This window comes from Setaria viridis, chromosome 2 (genome assembly GCF_005286985.2).
Source record: "Setaria viridis chromosome 2, Setaria_viridis_v4.0, whole genome shotgun sequence".
Classification (NCBI taxonomy): domain Eukaryota; kingdom Viridiplantae; phylum Streptophyta; class Magnoliopsida; order Poales; family Poaceae; genus Setaria; species Setaria viridis.
Window position 1 is genome coordinate 39330626 of NC_048264.2, and position 24375 is coordinate 39355000.

General features: G+C 44.4%; 3 protein-coding genes and 1 long non-coding RNA gene across 5 annotated transcripts; 2 read left to right on the plus strand and 2 right to left on the minus strand.

Annotated features, from left to right (window-relative positions):
* Nucleotides 1-8039: 8039 nt before the first annotated feature.
* LOC140221944 (F-box/LRR-repeat protein 25-like) lies at nucleotides 8040-9110 on the minus strand. Its single transcript, XM_072291900.1, has one exon. It carries the CDS (start codon nucleotides 9108-9110, stop codon nucleotides 8040-8042), a length of 1071 nt encoding a protein of 356 aa, XP_072148001.1.
* A 5536-nt stretch (nucleotides 9111-14646) lies between these two features.
* On the plus strand, nucleotides 14647-17246 carry LOC117845288 (uncharacterized). Of its 2 annotated transcripts, none has more exons than XR_004638050.2 (6): nucleotides 14647-14972; nucleotides 15106-15172; nucleotides 15471-15519; nucleotides 16193-16237; nucleotides 16349-16441; nucleotides 16927-17246. XR_004638050.2 is itself a non-coding variant. In XM_034726262.2 (6 exons), exons 1-5 carry the CDS (start codon nucleotides 14730-14732, stop codon nucleotides 16409-16411), a joined length of 471 nt encoding a protein of 156 aa, XP_034582153.1. In that variant the 5' UTR covers nucleotides 14653-14729; the 3' UTR covers nucleotides 16412-16441; nucleotides 16927-17246. The 2 variants fall into 2 exon arrangements, 1 of the variants encoding a protein (XP_034582153.1); XM_034726262.2 differs by having other exon boundaries at nucleotides 14653-14972; nucleotides 16345-16441.
* Nucleotides 17247-18347: 1101 nt separating this feature from the next.
* On the minus strand, nucleotides 18348-23933 carry LOC117845287 (FT-interacting protein 3). Its single transcript, XM_034726261.2, has 3 exons — nucleotides 23799-23933; nucleotides 23457-23704; nucleotides 18348-21675 (listed from the first exon to the last, which is right to left on the minus strand). The coding sequence occupies exon 3, from the start codon at nucleotides 21629-21631 to the stop codon at nucleotides 18608-18610; it is 3024 nt and encodes a 1007-aa protein (XP_034582152.1). The 5' UTR covers nucleotides 21632-21675; nucleotides 23457-23704; nucleotides 23799-23933; the 3' UTR covers nucleotides 18348-18607.
* LOC140221722 (uncharacterized) lies at nucleotides 21675-24187 on the plus strand. The gene is made up of 2 exons (XR_011897389.1): nucleotides 21675-22097; nucleotides 22549-24187. It is a non-coding gene; the product is annotated as an uncharacterized lncRNA (long non-coding RNA).
* The last annotated feature ends 188 nt before the right edge of the window (nucleotides 24188-24375 follow it).

Genomic DNA, 24375 nt, shown 5'->3' on the forward strand with positions numbered 1-24375 from the left:
CCACCTGGTGTAGTCTGACGTAAATCCGTTCTTCACTAGATGTTTGCCCATGTCTAGCTTGGTTTGCCGACGCATGTTTCCACATTTGCTACACGGACACCAAGTCGATCGAGCTCCATTGACACTTGCAAACGTCCGTTCCAAGAAAGCATCCGTCTTGTCAAGTCATTCATTGGTCGACGTATTCTGACTAGTGCGACCCGTGTACATCCACTGACGATCCTCCATCCTCTACCATTTAAGCGAGTAATACAAAATTCACATTGCATATACACGTTCCTATATTGTCTATTAGGTAAAGATAGGTCCTAATCCCACCCGAGGATGTGTAGGTGGGTTTAGTATCCATGGTCTACTCCGACCCGAGATAAAATTTCGGCAGCACCTCCCCGCTGTTCTCCAAATACACGTCCTTGATAGGAGATTGTGTATCTGGAGAACAACAGGGAGGTGTTGCCGAAACTCTATCTCGGACCGAAATAGATCATGGATACTAAACCCACCTACACATCCTCGGGCTGTCCAAAAAATGTGGACAATTCGAAACAAATACAGTTATAAATATGCAAAAATCTGCATATTTCCAACCGTATCTATTTCGAACGGGAGACGCCTAACTAGGTTACGTGATATACGAACATTATACGGAAATAAAGGTGTAGGATGCCTCACCTTGCTATCCTGCAAAGTGACGACTGGAGGACGGTAACGTACACTCTCCTGAAAAAAAATTACTCCTGTCAAGTTAAAATTTCGACAGCACCTCCCCTGCACGGGGAGGTTTCCTACACCTGCATCAAATAAAATGGCTCAATGGCCGACAATCACATCTACAACATCACAACGGCACAATGGCCGACTCTACAACAAGCACTGATACATAATGCATGACAATATTTCAAGCATGATAATATTGCATCAACTCACCTAGTGCTGGGACCGGGGGCGGTGCGTCGGGGTCGGTCGGGGCCGGTCGGGGGTCGGGGGCCGACCATGGGCGGCCGGGGGTCGTGGCCGGGGGCCGGCCGGGCGCGACGCCGGGCGGCTGGGGCGGGCCGGCGCGGGGCGGCCGGGTGCGGCCGGGGCCGGCCACGGGTGGCGCGGGACGGGCTGGCGGCAGGACGCCCGGGGACGGCGTGGGGAGGGCCGGGGGCGGCGTCGGGCGGCCGGGGGCCGGCGCGGCGCGGGCCGGGGCGGTGCGTGGTGGGCCGGCAGCGGGGCACCCGGGGGCGGCGCGGCGCGGGCCGGGGGCGGCGTCGGGCGGTCGGGGGCCGGCGAGCGGCGCGGGCCAGGGCGGCGTCGGGCGGCCGAGGTGGTGTCGGGCGGCGCGGGCAGCGCGGGGCGGGCGGCGCGAGCGGCGAGCGGGGCGGGGTGGCGTCGGGCGGCGCGGGGTGGGCGGCGAGCGGGGCGGCGGCGCTGGCGGCGCGGGCGGCGGGCGGCGCGTGTGCGTGTGCCTGTGCGTGTGACTGTGACTGTGCCTGTGCGCATGGGACTTGGAAAAATTAAGATCCAAACCTTTGCCGAGTGCCCCTGATCTAGCACTCGGCAAAGGCATTTTCAGCCTTTGCCGAGTGCTAGATCAGGGGCACTCGGCAAAGGGTACTTCCCCTGCGAATTCCTGACTCCCACTGGCACGTGGACCCTTGGCGGGCTTTGCCGAGTGCCCGGGTGACACTCGGCAAACAACGTATTTGCCGAGTGCCCTACTGCGACACTCGGCAACAAGGTACCCATATTGCATATGCAAAGCACTTTTAGTAATTAAAAGTATGTAAACTTTGTGTAAACTTAGTCAAATTCACTAAACATTGTGTATACCATTTTTTAAGTAATGTTGTTCCATTATTTCATGGATTTATAGCTCATATTGAATTTATATCTATTAAATTCATATACTTGCAATTAATAAATAAAAATTATCAAACGGATCCGAAAAATCTCCAAAATTTGACATGAACCAATCTATGTTCTCTATGGCCTATAAAAATAAATTGGAACTCAATGACAAATTCAAGTATCGATTCGACTCAAAATCTTACCGGATCCTTCCAACTTCTACGAATCCTCTCCGGAGATGCTTCGAATTCTAAGCATCATATGTCAAAACTTGTGCGAAACCTTGTCAATTTTTTACCACAGCCTCTGCATATGAAATCATAGCATCTTGCAAAATCTGGTGATTTTCAAACTTCGTTTGTATTTTTGAGAATTAAAAAATCATTTGGCCACACGTTCATAGTCGTGTTTCCTTAACAAAATGTTCGAAATTTCTTTTCATTTTCTGGGTAAGACCTCAATTTGGACTCACTAACATGAATATGATTTTTCCACTCATATTATTCCATTATTCCAATCACATGCAGTTCATATTTGACTAAAATCAACAAATTACTCTAAATGAAATTAATTGATTAAATATAGCAAACAGGTCAATAAATAGTCCACCTTGTACCATGCAGTGCCAAATGTCATACATGTGGAGTATAAAAAGTTTGGAGGGGGGAGGAGGAAATTTTTTTTTTTTGCCGAGTGTGCCAAAAAAAACACTCGGCAAACCTGAGTGCCCCATCGAGACACTCGGCAAACTCTCAGGTTTGCCGAGTGCCCCATCGAGACATGGAGTTTGCCGAGTGCCCCCCGTTGACACTCGGCAAACCATAACGTCCGTCACGGCCTTCGCCCAGCGCGGCACGTGGAAGTCACGTGCTCAAGTATTTGCCGAGTGAATTTTGTTTGCCGAGTGCCCCGTGGGAGTTTGCCGAGTGTTTTTTTATGGCACTCGGCAAATCGTGTTTTCGCCGAGTGTATTATTTTTGCCAGTGTTACTAGGAATGCACTCGGCAAACGGGTCCTTCGCCGAGTGCCCGCAATAATACACTCGGCGAAGAAATTACACTCGGCGACTTTGAGGTTTCCGTAGTGTAATTGATTTTCATCCTAATAAAGCCTATGGTACATAATAGAAAAGTGTTCATCTTATAGGCTGCATAGTAATAAAGAAGGATTGATGCAACTATAATCCATGTTATTAGGCTACAGAAACAATATATCGAACCCTCTTGAATACGAATATCAACATACTGTGAAATCAGCACATGACACCAAGAGCTGACAAAAACTTAAATTCATAAAAATACACAGGGAAAGGTTGACAATATAATGATACAAACTATATTAATTTCAGTTTCAAATAGATGAGGGTAAAGTGTATACCATACCTTGTTACATAACGAGCGTCAATCAGTAATCGTGCCTTCAAATTTCGAAACACACTTCCGTATAAACACAGTGGATTTCACAGAAGGATGTCCCTTTAATATGCCAAGAGTTTCCATGTATCTGTTGTCTCTTGGTGAGACCTTAGGGTAGAATTCAATTGTCACTCTTTCAAGCATTATTGCGCTTCTGAATATTACTTTGAGCAGATCTATTTCTTGACCTTCTCCTTTAAAGCCTTGGATTTCTACTTCTTTGAGATCAGTGGGGACAGTTTGACTTCTCCAGTTGTTAGGCTGATGACAAGTGCAGCGTCGTCCTGAGCATCCTTCTACCCCCACCTAGAGAAATTTAAAATAGAATGTATAATTGGGGCTTGATAAAGGCCTAATAACATCAAGCACGTGACTGGAGAAAATTAGTTCAAAATGTATGTCAGGCAAATAAATGGATAGAATAATTACATCACGTAGCTTCATTTCAAGCCTTTGTGCAGTGCTACAAATCATAAGCAGATGCAGCGCTAGTTCTCCGTAGGCATGCCCTCGCGTCAAGATATCCAGCTCCAAAATAGAAACATTGGCAACTGGTAATCGGGACATCAGTTGCCTAAAGCTTCGGGGTACATCTGTGGACCAAAGCTGCACAGAAATTCGCGGTATTCCATGCAAATGTTAAACCAATTTAGCATCAGCACAGCAGAGAAATTGAGGGGGAAAGAAGACGCACCCAAGGCCGTATGCACAATGACACCGGCCGTATCGGCGCGAGGGCAGTGCTGGGGTTGCAAGCATGCGCTCTCCTTGTCATTGGCAAGCTGCCCACCTCCAAGAAGCTTTCAGGTCTCCAATATTAATGTCAAGCTTGATATGAGCCAAATCCCAAGTTCAACATATGATAAGAAGTTGTGCCCGTGCCCACACTTCCATGATAGCTCCTCCAGCTTTGGTGCTGAGTATGACAAGCTAAACTCATTGCTGATACCCACAACGGCATAGATGCTTAGCTTCTTTTGGGCTTCATATTACACGTATTTTGACGATCACGTATTACTTGCCTATGCTTAGGTGTCATATATTGTATACCATGCCCTATCTTTTATATCACTTGTTTTGATTTGCTCATATGTCAATCCTCGTCTTTGCTTTACTGACATGCCGCTAGCATAATTCATTTCATCAGGAGCAAACATTGTTCCTATAATGACCAATTTTCACGGGAAATATTTCAATTATTCCGATAAGAATGAATTATAAAAATATAGTAAAAGTAAACTATGGCAATAGATATTCATGGTTGCTTGCAATTGAAAAGGGAAATTTTCTTTCTCAATACCAATAAGGCTATCATTCCAGCACTATAGTTTCTCACCAAGATTGTGCCTTTGATGCATTTCGTTTGTACATAGCCAATCATTTTTTTCATCACAAACAATAATTTTGTTGTTACTTGCCATCTTCACCTCTAAATAAAGGACCATAAGACATATTCTATTGATGATCACATAATAACATTTAAAAAATATCAACAAGTAATTATGCATAGTACCTAGCAATTGATGATGTTCGATTTCAACGTTGGTGGCTGCAGCTTTATTTCGTTGGTAATTTTCATGATGACTTTTTTTTTAGTAATTCTTCTTCCTTCTCTTGGGTAGGCATTTTTTGCATACTGGTCCCTATCTTGTTGCGGCTCCTTCGTTCTCTGGGATATACTGGTGGTTGAATGTTATTGGAAGTCATTGATACTCCAATATCCAAATTCATCATTTCTGATGAAAATACACCGAGCATAGAAAAAAGCATCAACTTCAATATAATAAAACAATAGAAATATAATATTGCATCAAGTAAGTATAATTATGGGCAAGAAAACAATGCATTGATTTCATTGTCAGCCCACTATGGTACACGACTGCATTGTGTCGGCATGCTCCAATGTAATCGGTCCAAAACAGCCTATATATGCCCGCTCGGCTATAGCCACTTATCGAGGTAGCCTCCTTTAACTGTCCGTTAGACGGACTACTAAATTTAATCTTGCATGGTGTTATGATCAAATTAAATGTGTCATGAAACCATAGCATCCTCATTGCAGAATATAATGGAGATCATCGATGAGAGAATATAATGTTATTTGCTTCAGTCCTTAATTTATTAGCTTCATACAATTTTGCTTTCGTTAACAAACTTGAATCATCTCACAGCTTTAGGAAAGATAAAAAATAATGAGCACTTGCCATGACTTCTTTTGGGGATAGTACTCTCAGTTTGTCATTAACACATCAACGTTATTGTGGGGTCTGGGTGCTCTAGATGGACAAATTAAAGTAGGCAAATATGTGAGGTTAAGATAGGTAAACATTCACAAAGGAACTACTGAAGAGTTGAGTAGCCTCATATTGGCTGGGCATAATTCAGATTTACAGTGAGGCTTCCATAGTCTTGCAATTCAGAGAATGCATGGGAAGACAGAAACAGCAGTTTAATACTTGCTTGTAGTGTTCCATGTGTTTCTACGAACGTGATATTTCTGCTTTAATCTACAACGGCTCAAGCGCACATGGCATCATTATTCGACAATGAAACTTCTATACATGGACTGCAGGGTTTCTAGTATACACATGTATTTATATGTCATGGTAATCTTGGAAAGAGTGACATGCATGCATTAAGATTAGCCCGCACATTCTGGATTTTCGAGGATTAAGATATTGTAGTTCCTCGGTTTCTAAAATGTCTCACGTTGGCATAGGTGCAGCTGATCCTAAACGAGCAGATCAAACATAAGCAGCACACATCACAATCTACTAAATTATCCGAGAAAATCAAACATAAGCAGCACACATCTCAATTACTAAATTATTATCCAAACAGGTGCATTGTCGAAATGGTGAATGAAAGAGAGTTCAAAAATAACACAAGACCACACTGTACACATTCCCAAGTACAATTGGTATTCTAGAGCTGCTCCAGGGGACGGGTTGACTTCTGAGATAGAAAGAACACAAGCTGAATATGACCCTTCCAGTTTTGGACTCTTGGTGCATCAATCCATGCATCCTCAGTGCCTGCGAAGACTTAATTAAGCTGCATATCCTCCTGTAGCTTGAACCAGCAACTCAGTTTGGTTAGTATATACCCTGGCAGATTCCGTTTAAAACAAAATCATTTTCTTGTTCACAAAAAAGAGCCCAAAATCCAAGGTCATATTCCAACTCCAACAAACATTTTCACTGATTTACCGGCCAGTGAGCCACATCAGCCCTACACAGATCACACCCTAGCTACCAGCAAGAAACATATACAACTGCACGGAGCAATACTGGCACATTCTTACCATTTCTGCAGCTAATTACAAAGACAAAAAGGTTTAATTGTATGCAGACAATATCTGACGCACCCTCACTGATCAAACTATTTCCAACATAAAATTGTAGACAGCAAATATCATTTCACTTGCACATATATACAATGGATATTTAGGTTAGAGCATTTTAAGTTTTTAACATGTTAATCAGCTCAAGCTAGTTAGGCAACAGACAATGATTCTGTTCTGGATGTTAGTGTATAAATTCTTGTCTCATTTAGGCAAGGGGTTAAATGTGTCCCACTAAATGTTTCATTCAGAAATACAAGTCGATCTACTGCCCTCATCCCATTTTATTGCAATGTAGCCATTATGCAGTGTTCAACATCTGAGAGTCAAAAGAGTATATAGCTAGCTGTTCACGGCATCACATTGCATCCCTAGATCTATCTCAGTAACACAGCATACCTCCCCAAACTGGACAACCTAGAACCAAAAACAGCAGGAAACTTAAACTAATTGATTCCTTCTAAAGCCAATGGTACAAAATAGAAAGTTGTTCATATTATAGGCTGCTTAGTAAAGAAGGATTGATGCAACTAGGATCCATGTTATTAGGATAGACAGCTAGAGAAACAATGTATTGAACCTTCTTGAATACGAGTATCAACATACTGTGAAATCAGCATATATACAACACCGAGAGCTGCCGAAAACTTAAATTCATAAAAGAAATACACAGGGCCGGGGAAGGTCGACAATGATACAAAACATTAATTTCACTTTCAAAGAGATGAGGCTAAAGTGTACCATACCTTGTTACATGTACGAGCATCAATCAATAACCATGCCTTCAAATTTCAAAACACGCTTCCGTAGAAAAACAGTGGATTCCACAGAAGGATGTGCCTTTAATATGCCAAGAGTTTCCATGTATCTGTTGTCTCTTGGTGAGACCTTAGAGTAGAATTCAATTGTCACTCTTTCAAGCATTATCGCGCTTCTGAATATCAGTTTGAGCATATCTATTTCTTGAGCTTCTCCTTTAAAGCCTTGGATTTCTACTTCTTTAAGATCAGTCATGGGGACAGTTTGACTTCTCCAGTTGTTAGGGTGATCACAAGTGCAATCTACTAAGCATTCTTCTACCCGGGGCCCCACCTAGAGAAAAATGAAGTAGAATGTATAATTGGTGCTTGGTAAAGGCCTAATCTCAAGCATGTGACTGGAAAAAATAGCTCAAAATGTCCATGTTAGGAAAATAAATGGATAGAATAATTACTTCACGTAGCTTCATCTTAAGACTTTGTACAGTGCTACAAATCATAAGCAGATCCAGCACTACTCCTCCATAGGCATGCCCCCGCGTCAAGATGTCCAGCTCCAAAATAGAAAAATTGGCAACTGGTAATTGGGACATATGTTGCCTAAAGCTTCGGGTTGCATCTTTGTAATGAGCCTGCACACAGCAATTTGGCGACATTATTCCATGCAAATGTAAAACCAATTCAGTATCAGCACAGCAGAGAAATTGAGGGGGAAAGAAGACGCACACGAGTCCATATGCACACTGACACCGTATCGACGCGAGGGCAGTGCTGCGGCTGCAAGCATGTGCTCTCCTTGTCATCGGCAAGCTGCTTGTCTCCAAGAAGCTTTCGGGTCTCCAATGTCAAGCTTGACATGCGCCAAATCCCCAAACCGACACCTGATTTGGAATTGTGCCCGCACATCCATGACAGCTCCTCCAGCTTTGGTGCTGAGTATGAAATGCTAAACTCATTGCTGATACCCACAACGGCATAGATGCTTAGCTTCTTAAGCAATGGGGCCTCGATGTCGACACGCAGAAGCACCCCATGTGTTGTCACATCCAGCTCCTCAAGCGATGGCGAGTGGCCAGTTATTGAGAGGATTCTCGTCCTCTGGATGCAAAGCTTGCGCAGCCTAGGGCAGCGTGGAAGCAGGCTATCGACGCTGACATCGCATGAACGAAGGGAGAGGCTCTCGAGCTTCAGGAAATCTCCTGCCGGCGGCATCACTAAGTTGACCGCGGGAATGAACATCGTGATGGAGATGGAGGTGGTCCGGTCAAAGCAGGGCAGCTCGACATCGACGTGATAGCTAGGGTTGGATCTGTACTGTGTGGCCCCGGAGAAGACGGCCTTGAGCTCCGCCGGCGCCAGCCTCGCGGCCGAGCGGAGCAGCGAGGTGACGGCGGGCGGCTCGAGCGGGTGGTGCCTGGCGACGTCGATGTCCAGGAGGGACATCGACGTGCGGGTTACCTGGGCGAGCGCGGCCTCGATCTGGTCGGGCGCGGTGTTGTGGAAGGTGAGCTCGGGGAGGCCGGTCCAGAGGTTGCGCCACCGGCGCGAGACCAGGCCGGTGTGGGCGGCGCCTCGGGCGCAGCCGAGGCCGACGAGGAAGAGGCGGAGCACATCGTCGGGGAGGCCGCTGATGCGGTCCTCCTCGCCGTCGTCGGCGCTGCGCCGGAGCCGCCGGGAGCGGCGGAGAAGGCCCCAGCGGCAGCACGGTGCAGTTACCTGATCCTCGCGGCATTTCTCGCACGAACCCGCCGCGGCCATCCTTGTACGCTCCGAACCTCTCCGCAGCCCGGGGGATTGCGGCAGATCGATCAGGCGCCACCCCAGGGAGGGCGACGAGCGGTGGATCGGAAGATCTCGAGGTGGTAGGTGGTTGACGGCCGGCGGCGCGGTGCTGGGGGAGACGATAGGGGGGACGCTAGCTAGGGTTTCAGGACACACCTCGCTCGCTCGGGTGAAATGGGCCGGAGAAATTGACTGGACTGAAAAGGGGAACGGGGACACAGTGCCCTATCGTTTTAAATGGGGAAACCTCGTCGACTGGACTTGTTGGACTTGTTTAGGGTAGGCACCGATTTTTCCGGTGACGGCTGTCTCGTTGGCTCCCACTACTGTCTCGGGCTCTCGGCTGTCTCGTTGTTTAGAAACCTCGACCTTCAACTACAACTTGTGAGCGGTTCTTGTGATGTTAAGAAAATTTAGAATTCGGTTATGGCGTTCACCGTGGTCTGAGCAGCCTAGAGGTCAGACAAAATGGTAACAATCGGTGGGTGGGATTCGTGATGATGGAGGATTATTTGGTGCAAGTCGTGGTTGAAATATGATAAAAAATCATAGCATCATGGTTGGACAAACCAATACTAAAAGATTAATGCAGCGAGTAAGGGTTCCACTAGAGTTATGAGTATTAGCCCTAAGGGTTCCACTAGAGTTATGAGTATTAGCCCTACACGATAGGACACTCACATATGAGATGCCGGGGAGGAGTAGGGATGGGGGGCGTGGGAGGCCAAGCGCAAAAAAGGAAGAATCATTTGTTAGGATGAAGAAAATTGCCGAAGTACGGTATAGGTGGATGAATTGAAATTTATTTTCTTATGGGTTCTCTCATTGATATAGGATGATAGAAAATATGGTGAATTGGTCCTAAAAAATAAAAAAAGTTTCTACATGGCGACATATTTTACGAGTTGGTTCCATTATTCTTTCCGGTTCCTGTTATTAAAATGAAATTATAGGCAATGTAATAATGGCTATTTTATTCATTAGTGTTGCAACTTAAACTATTTCTGTTGGTCGTAAATTTCTCAAAGTATGTGCAGAAGATAGTAAGAGAAGCAGAAACAAGGCATGAAATTTGATCCCCGTAATTTTTATGCTACTCACTGCTAAGGGCAAGTGGGATTCCTTGGACATAAATAACAGTTGCAAATTAACAAGAATTGTTAAGCATTAGAAGAAATTAAACCACTTACAGAGTCATTGCAGCAACGAAGTCATTAGTTAGTGTAGCTCAGGCTCAGTACAGAATTGTATTTGGTGAAGTCCCAGATGAAGTATCAAATGAGGCGTCAGCACCAACAGCAGCAGTGTTAGTTCCGAATACACCAGAAAAGGTTAACAACAGGGTTTGCATTCAGCATGATGGTGCAAGAACTGGAGTTCAGCCAAAAAAGACAAAAGAGAGGAGATCCAGTCAGTGTGTGAATTCAATACTAAAATTGCTTGGACTAGAAAAGAAAAATGCATATATACCTTTGCTGATTTCTGGTACGGGAAAGGAATGCACCTTCAGACCTGGTGTACCCATATAGCACATGAATTATGAATATAGTTGTCACCTGGTGAAAGTGAAAAACAATGGGTTATTTGTATAGAAATGGTGGCATCTGTTTTCAGGAAGTTTGAAATCAGTGAAAGTGTGGTAATAAACGTGTTAATAATAGATATTTCAACTTACACTGGATTCTGAAATCTGAAGTTTCTTTTCACGTTCACAGTCACATTTTCGTGCTTCAGCTGGGTCTAGATTATTTCATTGAAGATAGCTTCATTTTTCCTCATGCTTGCAGCAGTAATGTCCCACACACACGACACAAGTGACCATAATTAACTAGCATGGCCATACGAAATGTACAGACTGTTCTACAATCACTACCCAAAAGATAAGATTGACAAAGAACATCGCAAAAAACAAAGAATATCAAAGATCTACACATGAAATAGGACATGCGATGCATTTGTAGGCTTGCAGCATGAGAACTGGCATGCACAACGTCAAGAACAGCAACAACTAAAATAATTAAGAGTTATCTATATCAAACATATCAGAATAAAAAAACAGCAACAACTAACTAAAACAAGATGTAAACTTCAGAATTGGACATCAAACCAGCAACATCTAACTAAACACACAATGTAGCCAGTTACAACCACCTTCAGAATTGTACTCATAGTTTTTTATTTATGATGTTGTATATAAAAATGCAAGTTACAAACTTATATCCAAACATCAAACTAATAACTGGTTCACCACAAAACGATTCGCCAGTTCACAGGTTCAACCAAAAATAGCCAGTTCGACCGAATAACATCGATTCAATTGCATGACTGATCTTTTAGTCAACTAGGTTCGTTCATGATTTTTCAGGTATTACCAGTGAACTCATTGTAGAAATACATGATGTATAGGAGTAGGAGTAGAACTCTATTGTCCTAGTAGGACTCCTTTGTTTCCAATCGTACTTGATACGGTCTTGTAATCATATCTGTAACTGTATAATGAAGTACCCAGCGCCCCTTGAGAGTTAAGCCGTTCCATTGTTCATTACATGGTATAAGAGCCTCCTTCTCCAACAAGTCATCTAGTTGGCGTATTCGGTTTTTTTTCCGTCGACGATCATTGGTGTTAACAAGTTCCTCGACGGCTTCAGCGATCTTCTCGATCCCTGTCTCGGAGAAATTGAACTAAGACAATTTTCTTGTGTGGCGAGCACAAGTCCTCCCGGCGATTTGCGGCTCGCGATTGCTAGTAATTCTGGATGGGTCAGTGGCGGCACCCCTGCGATACTCCGTGTTGAAAAAGCTGACAAGACGGTGGAAGAGTCTGAAAATCCGGCGCATGCAGCGTGGCTTGCACAGGATAACATCTCTTTTCTTACCTCTTGTCGACACTCCCTACATTCATCCATATGCTTGGTAGAATTTATTTGTGGGCCTATAATTATTCTAACGAGCTCCCTACATTCATGTATAATAGCTGAATGCACACTGTGGATCTATACCAGCACGTAGGTGGAGGCATCTTTGATTTGTTTGAATGAATTTGGAATGCCTTGCAAACTATTCATTCAATGGCTATATGTGTCGTCGGACAACTGTTCTTCACATTATTTTAGTAATCATTATCACTAGTAACTACACACGTTCATGTTTATACGAGAAGAATCACCGGTAGAGAAGAGACCTTCCATCCAACATTTTTTTTCCGGTTTTCTTTGGATCCGGGACTAAAGAGCCTTTAGTCCCGGGTCAAAATACCACCACCGACGGCCACCGACGGGGGGAGCTTTAGTCTTGGTTTACCAACCGGGACTAAAGAACCCCTTTAGTCCCGGTTGTAACGGCTAGTAGATCATAAAAATCTGACGGGGCGTTTTGTCCCGGTTGGAACTACCAACCGGAACTAAAAGGGGGACTTTTTAGTCCCGGTTGGCGTTTCCAACCGGGACTAAAGCGCTCTCTCTCCACCGGTGGCAGGCAGCGCTCTCTTATCTTCTCTCCTCCTCTCCCTTTCTCCTTGCGCAGGCCTCTTTCTCTTCTTCCTATCTTCTCTCCTCCTTCTCTCCCTTTCTTCGAGGCGGAGCGGCGGGCGAGCTGGCGCGGGTGGACGGCCGGCTCCTTGTGGCTGGCCTGCTAGGGGCGGCGAGGCGAGCGGCGGGCGGCCGGCGCGGGCATGGGTGGCCATGGCCAAGGCCATGGAGCGGCGCGCGGCCTGCGGCAGGACGCAATGGTAAGGGCACGAGCAGCCGGGCCGCGCGGCCCACTTTTTTTATTTTTTTTAACCTTTTTAATTAGTCCCGAATAGTTAGTTCCTGTTAGTTATTCGGGAGCTATATGGCTTACCAACCGAAACTAAAAGGTGAGTTTTCCACCAGTGAACACAATAGGATCGAATAGCAAGTCTGAATAATCACTTGCTTGGTCAGGATACGGTGTGCTAGGTCTTGCCGTTCAAAACAAACACCATTTTTTTCTATTATATTCCACACAACCCAAATTATGCATGACATTGCAACTCTAACATGCATGCATTTTCACCAATTTTCCAGCATATTTCATGCAGGTTTTCACCAACTCCTATTCACTTCAGCTTATAAGCCGGCTGAAAAGCTGAAACGGCTGATTTGTTGTGAGAGAAAAACACCGTTTGATGACTGATAAGCCGACTGAATAAGCTGAAGCGAACGGGCCGGATGAGCTCATCATCATCCTCTGCCGGCCGTTGCTACGCCGCTGCTAGGCCAAGTCAGAGAAGCTCACGAGTCACGAAGACCAACTTTCCACTATGGAAAGCGCAGGTCATGCCCGTGTTGCAAGGCACGCAACTCCAGGGCTTCCTCGACGGCACCGACGTCGCCCACCACCTACTGAGATTGACAGCAAGGACGACGGAGAGAAGACAGTGGAGGTGCCCAATTGGCCAATTTGAAGAGCAGCAAATGGGTAGCTCTACGAGACTACGACTCATGGTCTTTGGTATATATACTGGACAAAAGAAAACATTCAACGGGGCACTATGGCTCAGATGGCTGTGGTACAAATGGGTGGATCTGGATATACCATGGGTAGGAACTGCACCTTGTGATGATGTGGGTAGGCAGCTATTTTGGGCCAGCACCACTGTTAACCTCGGACTGTCCGAGTCGGACATGGAAACAGAGCCAAGTTCTGGCGCAGCAGCTGGCTCAACAGAAGGAGACCTAGATTGTACAGACTGGCCTAGCACAGGCATAAAACAGTTGACTGCTGACCGGCCAGCTTGCAGCTAGGAATTGTTGGCCATGCAACTTGACGCGCGCGTGCATTGTCTGACCATCTATGCTTGCATTGCATCTTTGTGTAGGTGGTTTTGTTCCTGATCAATAGTTTAGGCAGGGAAGCAGCCAGACATTGATGGTGAACATGTCGTCGACGACTGGTGGCAAATAACCCTATCACCGCTAACACAGAAGCAGAGACGATGTTCTTTGCCACCAAACACATTTGGTGATCTTTCCCTTCGAAACTTTGGATGCTTACTTTCTCCACTTGTTAGGCGGATCAATTTACGGAGCTTTATTCTTTTCTAAATAAATTGTGTCACTCATGCTTGGTAAAGGCCTGATCTCTATCATGTGGCGGGAGATGATTAATTCGAAGTTTTTATGTCAGGCAAATGGATGGAATAATACCTCGGGTAGGTTCAAGCCTCTTTGTATGATGATGCTACAACCTTAGAAAAAAAACAAAAAGCGAAATTACTAGCGAAGGCCTATAAAAGCCCATGGGCTAACATTCTCAACACATACGGGACCCAACTACTATCTTTTTTTTTTCCTTCACATCATAGATGGACTGGGCCTAATCGCCTGATCCAGGGAAGGATAGAGGAATTTTTTATTTTAGTGTTTTGCAAAAATATATATGACATATATTTTTGCAAAATACTAAAATATAAAATATAAAAATAAAAAAATCAGGAAAGAAAATAATCAAATCCCAGGTCAGACTCCAGCGCATCATATGACGTGTCAGTACACGTCACTCACAGAGCGCCAGGACGCCTTCCTCCTCCCCTCCCCGCTTCCGTTCCACGACACAGAAACCCAACCGGAGGAGATGGAACCCGCCGCGGCCGCCGTAGAGTCCCCTGATCCGCCGCCGTCGCCACCCCTGGAGGGTCCATCGCCGGCGGAGACATCATCATCCCCCGCCGCTGCCCCGGGGACGCAATCGCCGGCGCCGGCGCCTCCAGGTACGCGGGAGGTCGCAGCCGCGATGGAGGCTGTGGAGAGGGACGCCGCCGCCATCGCCGAGAGCTATGCGTCCCTCTTCGCCTCCCTCCGAGTCGCCCTCAACAACGTACGTACTCTCTCTTCATGCCCCCAAAACGCGGCGAGCCTTCGAGCTCTGTTTTCCGCTGCTCCGCTATGTACTGCTACTTTACACTGATGGATTATGATGAATCTTACTGCTGCGACGCGCGGAAACGAAGGTTACCTCGACGTCGGCGGAGAATATTGAATGCTTGGGCGACGTCGTCGGCCGCCTCCAGGAATCCGGTGAGGCCGCGAGACTGTTGATGATTCTACTAGGCTCTCTCGAGTGTTCGCATGTATTGGGGGAAATTTTGTGTCCGAATTGGGGAAACTAAATCTCTGATGATACTGGGAAGCGTGCTCCTTTTACTGTAGCGATAGTCATTGCAAGGTTTCCATAGTTTGATTTGTGATTTTCTATTAGATGTAGCCTCTTGTGTTTGGATTGTGTCACATATGATTTCGTTGGTCTGAAATGTCTAAACATTTATTACTCCGTTGGTGCTCCAGATTCTGATTGTTACTTTTTATGTTTTTGCAGCACTTGAAGCATCTTCAAAAGGAAATAAATACATCAATTCGTGCTTGAGGTGATAAGTTTGACCAAAATGTTCTTCATCTATCATCTTTCCATGCTTTTTGTGATAGTACAGTATGTAGACAGCTTATGTTCTAGCAGTGTACTCCCTCCGTCCCAAAAGAATGCAATTCTAATTTTGTCCTCAGTCAAAATATCTCAAGTTTGACCAAGTTTATAAAGGGTATCAACTTTTATGACACAAAATAGATATGTTATGAAAATATATTTCATAGCAAATGTAGTGATACTTATTTGGTATCATAAGTCCTTGTGCATTTTTATATAAATTTGGTCAAACTTAGGACAGTTTGACTTAGGATAAAACTAGAATCGCATTCTTTTCGGGACGGAGGGAGTATACTTATTCTGGGGATATTTTGTAAAGTTGAATGGCAATTCTGGAAGTAACTGTAAACTGCAAATTTCAGTATTGGTTAAAAGCTTTGCTGAATCGCATGATTACTGTGATTCTTGAAGCAAAAGGAATTTTTATATGACAAATGTGTATTTCTTTGTTAAAATATTATTGTTTTTCAGTATTGGTTAAAAGCTTTGCTGAATTGCATTATTACTGTGATTCTTGAAGCGGAAGGAGATTTTATATGAAAAAAAGTGTATTTCTTTGTCACCCATTTTGTGTTTCTTGATTCTCACTAGCATTTTCTGATAATATGTTTTTGCAGGTTAAATGAGGAAATGAGAGGCTTGGAAAGCTTAGCTATGCAACTGTATCCTTTTGGTAGTTGCTGACAATATGTACTTCTATTCACTATGGAATTGGTTAATAGTTTAGCACTGTTCATTTCAGACTTGTTAAATCTTAATTTTCCGAAAGAAAGACTCTACGAAAAAATGTTGATTCATTAGATTTGGCTGTCAACCAGTTGCTCCGCCTCCCCTAGTCAGTGGATATTATCAGTAGCTCATATAAGGTAACTACCACTGGAAGTCCATGGCATGTTTTTTGGGTCAATTCAAGGGGGGTTTTTTGGTGGCTCACATGATCTGTGAGAGCTTCAGTGCCTTATTCAAAGAAAAACTAATAGGAAGGTTTTCAAAGTAAAGTGTCAATCACCCACTTTAGGCTTTGGAACTTGGAAGAATGGAGGCCTTATTTTGTATACAGTACAGGTGCATGTGCATCTATTGGTTGGCTCATTGATTTTATGTTTTAATTATGACCTACTATCGCTAACTTATTTTGAAATGTAGGATGCATTCAACACTTCACTATAAGATGATTCCTCAAGTAGCCATGTTATTATCCACCTTAACAGAATGCTCTTCGAATGTTTGCTTTTGACATCAATACATACTGCTAGTTCATCAAATGTTTACTTTTGACCGCAGTACAAAGTTGCAGACTACTGGTTCTTTTCCTGCTGTGGTGCACCTGTACTGATTCTTGCCACTACAGTGCTGCAGGTTGTAAGGAAAATGATACACCACATATATGTCATGTGTTTTAGTTCCAAGGCAACCAGCTGGTGGAAATATGAAGTGGCTTATGCCAACAAAGGAGGACTTTCCCCTTCCATGGCATGATAAAATACTACTTACTCTTGATTTGATTTACGCTTCCATCTTTTGTGTATTTGTAAACAATGCTATGCATTTGTTGAAAAACAACTTATCTCGTTATGATGTGTGCATGGAGTTACATTTGTAAATGGGTCATTCAGCCCATGGACTATCTCTGTAAACTGGGGATAAATGAAAACAAAGATTTTCCTGCTATCTCTTTGTTCAACCATCTTTTATTTTTGTTTGCTCACTCATGGATTTTATGACAATGATCCACTTGTGATAACATTAAATTATGTGTGGTATTGTTCTTTTCTATTTTGCCAACAATTTTAATATCGTATTTGTAAGCAAAAATTAATAGCTTAAAGAGACAGATGCCTTGTGAGGTTAACATGAAAATGGTAACTTTCTCACTGCTTTTCTTAGGCGCCTCAAATATTGTGATGAAGAGTAACTTCTTATTGATTACAAATTTCCAAATACCTTTGTTGCTTTACCTTTAGCAGTAGCTGGGTAGCCTGATTACCAGTCATCTCTCGAATTTCTTTATATTTCTAGACTTTGTAGCACCACAATACATATTAGAATGTGTACTCATTAAATCAGTGAAAAATAGCTAAAAAGAACATGTCACCGCTGGTAGCTACGGCGCCACAGTCCAGTACCCACAGGTAACGCTGGAACAAATGCACTTCCTAGTATGAGAGCTGATGCAATTCCTATTTTGCCTCTTTTTTTACTGAACAAAACTTGATATTTGTTTTTAGTGAATGTTGAGACTTGAGAACCAATTTCTTTTCAGGTAATCTTTTGAGCTCCTTGATAGTTTGATTATACGGAAAAACTTATAGGTTGAAAGCACCAGATGTGCTGTTAGTGCTTTTAACAGAAAAGCAATCAGAAGACCTTATTTCATCACTCTTTGGAGGGTTGAATGTGCTTCAAAATTTTCTCTGAGATGATAGCTGATGAGGCAATAAATAACTAGAAGAGCTAAATATGTTAGAAATGCCTTTTGGATTAGTTCTTCAGTATTGGATATTGTTGATTTATGTTAGTTGCCTACTTGCTTTTTATGTTCTTCAGGTCCCAGAATGGTAAGACTGTCTTCAAAGGAAGTGCAAAGAATGACATCCAGGTGTAGTAATGCTATTACCTGTTTTCAAATACAGTAAGGTTCTGATTCTCATCTTCATAATGCAGCAAGGTTTTGATGCTCAGACATGGAAAACATACACTAGAATGAGTGTTTATTTCATTGAACTTACATATTCCCATCCAGATGACAATATGACATCAAAAGTCTCAGCATGAAAAAAATTGACTCATTGGAGAAACTTTCGTTGAAGTAGACATCTTACATACATTTCGTGCTATACAAAAGTTTGAATGTCTTCTTAACTTCTAAAGCAGGAAAGTTGTCTGACGAAATTGACTTAATGTGTTCTGTCACATGAAGCAGCAATTGCATATGATCTCACTTAATACTATTATACGACAATATAGGGGTCACAAGAAACACATACAAAGAGGTACATTAGACATCACTGATAGCTGTTCTCCTAGGAACTTTACAGCAAAGAATCTGTCTTTGCAGGTAGCCTCCTGAAGAAGTTTACTGGTGCTGCTGGCACCTTGTGGCGGAACCGAGGATGCCTCATCCAGAAGAACCCAAGGCAGACTGCAATCACTTGGAATGGTGTCACATATAGTATAATCGCTGTGATCAGGCAAAATATTAGGAACATAGCCGTTGCCCTTGGGTCTCTCCAGCTCAGCAGTGACTGCAATCTCTCTCCCTGAGTGGCGATGTCCCCAACAACTGTCTGTATTCTCCCAGCAACATGTCGTAACCTATCATACCTCATCCTAACGAGATCTGGGCTCTTTGAGGTTGGGAATGTGTCAAATTCCTCATCAAGCTCGTCTGGATGTGCAACATCAGCATAAGATATTCTTGTGTTCATGTGTGGTGGGAAGCGTGGACGGAACCGGTAATTCCAAAGCCCTATCAAGAACATGTAGAGGAAGATTGTTGGCAGGATAAGGTCTGGATAGAACACAAGCATGACAAAGAGCACGTGAACCAATACTGTGGTGACTGGGTTTTTCCACTGACAAACGTCGCCAAACCACTTTCCTGCAGCAATGACTCCAGAGAAGACTTGCATAAGACGGAAGAAGTTAGCTTTGCTCCGTCGCATGCTCCACAGGTGAGAGCGAGCATCTGACATGAACTCAACAACTTCCCTGCGAACCGGTGGCTCCATGCGCCCCAGGCGCTCTGCAACAAGATGCACCGCCTGGTGGCGGAGCATTTCCTGCTGGACTATTGACAGAGGCTGCGAGTAATGCATCTTGGGCAAGAGGGGCCTAGAGTATGTAAAGAGCACATTGATCAGGGATGTGGCTGAGAACCGGATGGCAAGGTGGAGTTCACCCATCTTTTTAACTCCTGATGGGTGGAGGACAAGCAATGGGTATGTGTGTGTGTACACCCGCCCACTCTCAAGTGTTGAAAGCCGAATTCGCACTTTCCCAATGGGTTTATCCATTTCGCCTGGGGAACCATGGTTACTGTCTCCGCTTATGTGGCAGTTGTCAAATAGACCAATTGTGAGTACAGTTCCATGATCATAAACTTCCCATGTGTACTGCTCATTGAATCGAGGGCTCAGGTTGTCAACGATTGTGCGTGTTCGCACCCATTTTGAACCATACTTGGCAACACAATATGCATCGCATGACCCCCGGTCATTTCTGGTTTTTGTTGGATTCAGACCATTTGCACTTAAAATGCCAACTTCAAGCATGCCAATTGGTGGCTTCCACAACTGCTTCATTGTTGGCCGGAGATCACTGCAATATTGTGTGGACTCATCAAGCACATGATAACCACCTTCAAGGCAAACACGAAGGTTTACCTTTGCATAGAATTTGTCTTCCTTCAGCTGGTTCACATCAATCAGTCCTGGTCTTCTGAGATCAAACCATGCTGGCCGTACTGGCTTGTGATCAGCCCGCTTTGGAATCCTTGTGAGTGGTATGATAGTTTCACCAATAATCTCATCTTTGTTTTGTGCTACACGGTCTTCAATTCTTATGATCAAGTCTTCCTCAAAAGGCTCTGCTGCGACAAACATCATCTCTTCATTCCACATGAAGTTTTTGGTTGGTGAGCGAACTTGCCTTGTCTTCAACAATTGGTTGCCCAGCCTCACTTTTACAAATACATCAGGTATGTGGTTCTCCATTGGGAATATATCCTGTGCCTCAATTACATTGACCCTCACGTACCACATTCTTGGTGCAGGGTAGACCTTCCCACGGATATAATTGTGAAGATGGGAATCAACTGGCGTTGATCCTGCATGGATGGCGCTTGGGAAGCATTCATCTGCTTGAGTACCATACCAGACTGCAAGCATCAACTCTCCTCTGTCCCTCATTCCATCCTTGCCCACAAGGCGATACCACTCTGGCGCCAGTGGGCTGTCAGGTGGGACCCTTACAGGGACCTCATTCAGATCAAGACTCACCCGACCTACATAGTCATCCCGAATGACATCCTTGTCCTTGACAATGACTTCAAGCGTTGATGATTGCATTACTTCTTTAGGGAATGCAAACACCTCATCCCACTCAGGCCTCTGATTCTTCTCAAAGTACTTTGTTTTCATTTTATAGTTTCCAAGGTGCACCTCCACATAAGGGTCGAGACTCCCAGTGATGTCCATGTTGGGCAGGTCGCGGGCCTTGACCACACGCACAAAGAGGTACTGCATCTTCTCAACAAGGTCATATGCCCCGACCTTCTCACCAGGGTACACCCGGCCGCCAATAACACGGCCACCACCAAGTGTTGGGCTTGTCTCCTTCAGCTGGAAGTCTATAGGTTGCTGTGGACCTGGAGCATACATCCTTGATATCTGAGGTGGAGGGGCCCCAGCTTTATTCGCAACTGCAGCAAAGCTTCTCTGTTGCTGGTCTCCATATGCACCTTCAGGGTAGTATGTTTGTCCTGTCATTGGTGCCGGACGCTGCTGTTCTCTTGGCAAGTGCTGGAATTGTCTCACTGGATTTGATCTGGTCTCTTGGAAAGGGTTTGGAATGGAGTTGGCCGCTGCCTGCTCTTGTGCAGTGGTAGGTGTGCTTAGCATATCGAATTCTGGACCTGGTGCAGACACCCTTACTGATGGATCATTTGTAAGGAAGACTCTTAGTCCAAGCTCACCACGCGCGCGCGATAAGATGTTTTTCTTCTCCAGGGGATAGTGCAGGGGCGAGGCATCAGGTTGGCTGACAAAGGATGTACCTGATATGCGAACCATGCCAAGGCAGGCCTTGGAATTATTGGCACGGTTTGCATGGTACACATAGGCCTCAAGGTGTAGCTCTGAGAGGCGGGATGGATCAGATATGTTAAAGTAGAACTGCTCGTTCCACACAGGGTTGAGGTCCCTGTCTTTGATGGCTGTGCGGAACTTCTGGTCATCAAACTCGACCTCAACAAAGGCATTGGCTGTGCCCTGCTCTTTTGGGAGGAGATCATGAGCACTGACAACCTCAACACCAAGCTTAACATTACTCATCATGGCCCACCACTGGATCTTGTAGCACTGAGGAGATGCACCTTATTCTGAAATAAGTACGAAACAAGCGTTAGAAATCTTCGATTGCAGAAACTACAGCAATAGCTAGCATACAACTATCAGTCTGACAAGTATTCCAGTTGAAGCAAGTGATGGAAGAAAGAAAACTTTAGTACAATGGGTGGTTGTATGAATAGGATGTTGGTTGGAAAATTTTCCTGGTGATGCCCACAAGTTTTCCCTTGGTCCCGAGGAATCAAATCTTGTTTGGAGCATGTCAGGTACTGAAAAGGTAGACAAGGGAGGTGTTGACAACAACATAAAGTAAAAGTGTGTTTTATTTTCGTGGATCATTGGATACACATGTACAGTAGATAGGAAATGTCAGGCTTCAACTTCTGTTCTAGATTAGACATCTGTACAGCTGGAAGGCATGTACTGAAGTATTCTGCTTCAAGCCTCTGAAAAGGTCATCACAACTTCTTTTCCTTTGAAAGATAGATTATTACAACTTTTACCCACTTTAATCTACATTGAACTATCCTTACAGACCTACACAGACCATTACTGAACGATCATCAGCTAATGAAGTACACCTTTCTCAATACAATTCAATACATTTTTTGGTGCACACATAGTCAGCAACCAGAACTCAGGCTAAGAACACATTTTAAATCCAATCCAAATAATGGCATGCGTCAACATTATGTGCTAATTCAATAAGCTACAGCCATCAGCCACATTTTGCAGGCCAGGGAAAGAGAGAGGCCACCAGCCCTTCCTTTTCCTGATTGTGACTGCCACCGTGACCACATATCGCTGCTTATTAACCGAAACTTCAGTCCAATTTCATGACAAAGAGCACAAGTTCAGTATGAATGTGATGTTATTTATTTCACTGATACCGCTTGTATGCGCAGGAGACGCAGCGCTAACATGGAAAGGAGATCTGGAGACATAAATGAAGCAGGAGCAATCCTAACGTCCGGAAAGTGGCAACTGAATTTGTTGAGTTCCATCAAGAGATTAGGAGGGACCATTGGTGCAGCTCCTTTGCTGAAGAAAGGTAGGTAGGCAGGCAGGTGATGGGAGGATGGGATGGGGGTGTCAACACTGAAGCAAGCGAACAAGTACTCCATGATGTTGCTTGATTTCATCCATATACCGGAATGAAAATCAATCATAAATATTGTATCCATAAATAGATGGAGCCCTGTCTGTGGAAATCCGGCTACCTCATTAATTGCATGATTAATTGCTAAACCGTAGGTATCATCCAATCAGTGAGCAGATTTGGACTGGCTGGAGAGAAGATGATCAAGAAATTTGGACTTGGCTTCCCCATTTGCCTTGCGATTTTCTTTCAGGTTGGACTTTTAAGAGAGTATATGCTCTGAATTTGGGGGAGAAAAATCAAGGACAACAACCATGTACAGAAGAAAGCAGATAGTCGTTGTAGCAGTTAAGATGCCAAATTCTCAGCGCATAAAGTGATTCCTATACGCTTTTGATGGTACATCCCTGAACCTGGGATCTTGCACCCGTTTTCATGCATCACATCAAAGAAAGGGAAATCAAAAGTTTTGTTTTGGATCCAGAATCATCACCAAGCCGTGAACAGAATTAACAAGGATATCCTTCTTGAAATAAACCAGCAAGGGTGTCAACAAAGTGGATTCTGAGAAAGAAAGGGGAGCGTAGGAAGCAATCTGATTTCCCAATCCCCCCTCCATCACCAGACAGAAAAACTTGGAGGAGCGTACAAGGAAGACACGCAAGAAGCTCTGCAAATTCAGAGGTAAACATCACAAGAGGATAGGACACGAACCTTCAGAAGCTCAGAAGGCAGTATCCTCGCTAATCCTTTCAGCCGTTGAACAGACAGCAGCTTCAGCCCTCGGTGGTTCCTCCCTGATTCCCAGAAGAGAGCGACGACGACGACCAAGACGAAGATGGAGACGAGGGCTATCTATCTGGCTGGCTCTGGTGATAGGAGAGAGGATTACAAGTGGCCGCACGCAGCTTATGTTACGAGAGCTCCATGCCACGGCCAGGAAACTGAGGAGAAGTGGTGAGCTGCAAAACGTGCAACAACCTATCACGCTAGAAAAAGGAGAAGTGGAGAGAGATGGGGGTGGGGGAGCCTATGGAGCGAGGAGCACATGCATACGGTGGTGGTGGTTCTTGTGGGGCGCGGTGCCGTCAGCTGCCGGTGCCGTGTTGGAGGTTGGAGCCGTTCCGGGGAGGAGGAGGAGGAGATTAATCAACCGGAAAGAGGGGAGAACGAGCGGGAGCGTGTAAACCCAAAGAGATTAGAATAGTACTTATGTAATACGGGATATTAATAACAATAATCAAGATTAGTTAGCTTTTAATTAGTAAGCGTTGGGAGAGGGAGAGGGAGAGACAAAAAGAAATTTGGGTTGATAGCGACAGGTGAGTAGAAAAGACAGTGTAATGGCTGGTAATGGTAGGCGTTTTGCTGTGGTTGGCATCGTCTCTATCGCCTTCCCACATTGACCATTACTTCATCAGTGTGGATGTGGCCACCGTTGCTTTGTTGGCTTCTTGTGCTTGCTGCTTTGTTATCCTTCCTTCTCCTCCTCTCCTTTATATGTTTAGTCCTTTCGCAATAATTGTTGTGATTTTTTCCCCCGTGGTCACCCTTGCTTATCATTGCAAAATTTTTGTCGTCAATCTTGCGTCGAGGTTTAGATGCTCCTGTTTGGATGCTGGTAAATGTTGTA

Bases quoted from the DNA above. Each gene is read 5' to 3' on its own strand.
- LOC140221944 (XM_072291900.1), bottom strand. From the start codon at position 9,110: ATGGCCGCGGCGGGTTCGTGCGAGAAATGCCGCGAGGATCAGGTAACT.
- LOC117845288 (XM_034726262.2), top strand. From the start codon at position 14,730: ATGGAACCCGCCGCGGCCGCCGTAGAGTCCCCTGATCCGCCGCCGTCG. The intron at 15,173-15,470 runs GTGAGGCCGCGA...ATGTTTTTGCAG, and splicing joins CGGCCGCCTCCAGGAATCCG to CACTTGAAGCATCTTCAAAA. The intron at 15,520-16,192 runs GTGATAAGTTTG...ATGTTTTTGCAG, and splicing joins TACATCAATTCGTGCTTGAG to GTTAAATGAGGAAATGAGAG.
- LOC117845287 (XM_034726261.2), bottom strand. From the start codon at position 21,631: ATGATGAGTAATGTTAAGCTTGGTGTTGAGGTTGTCAGTGCTCATGAT.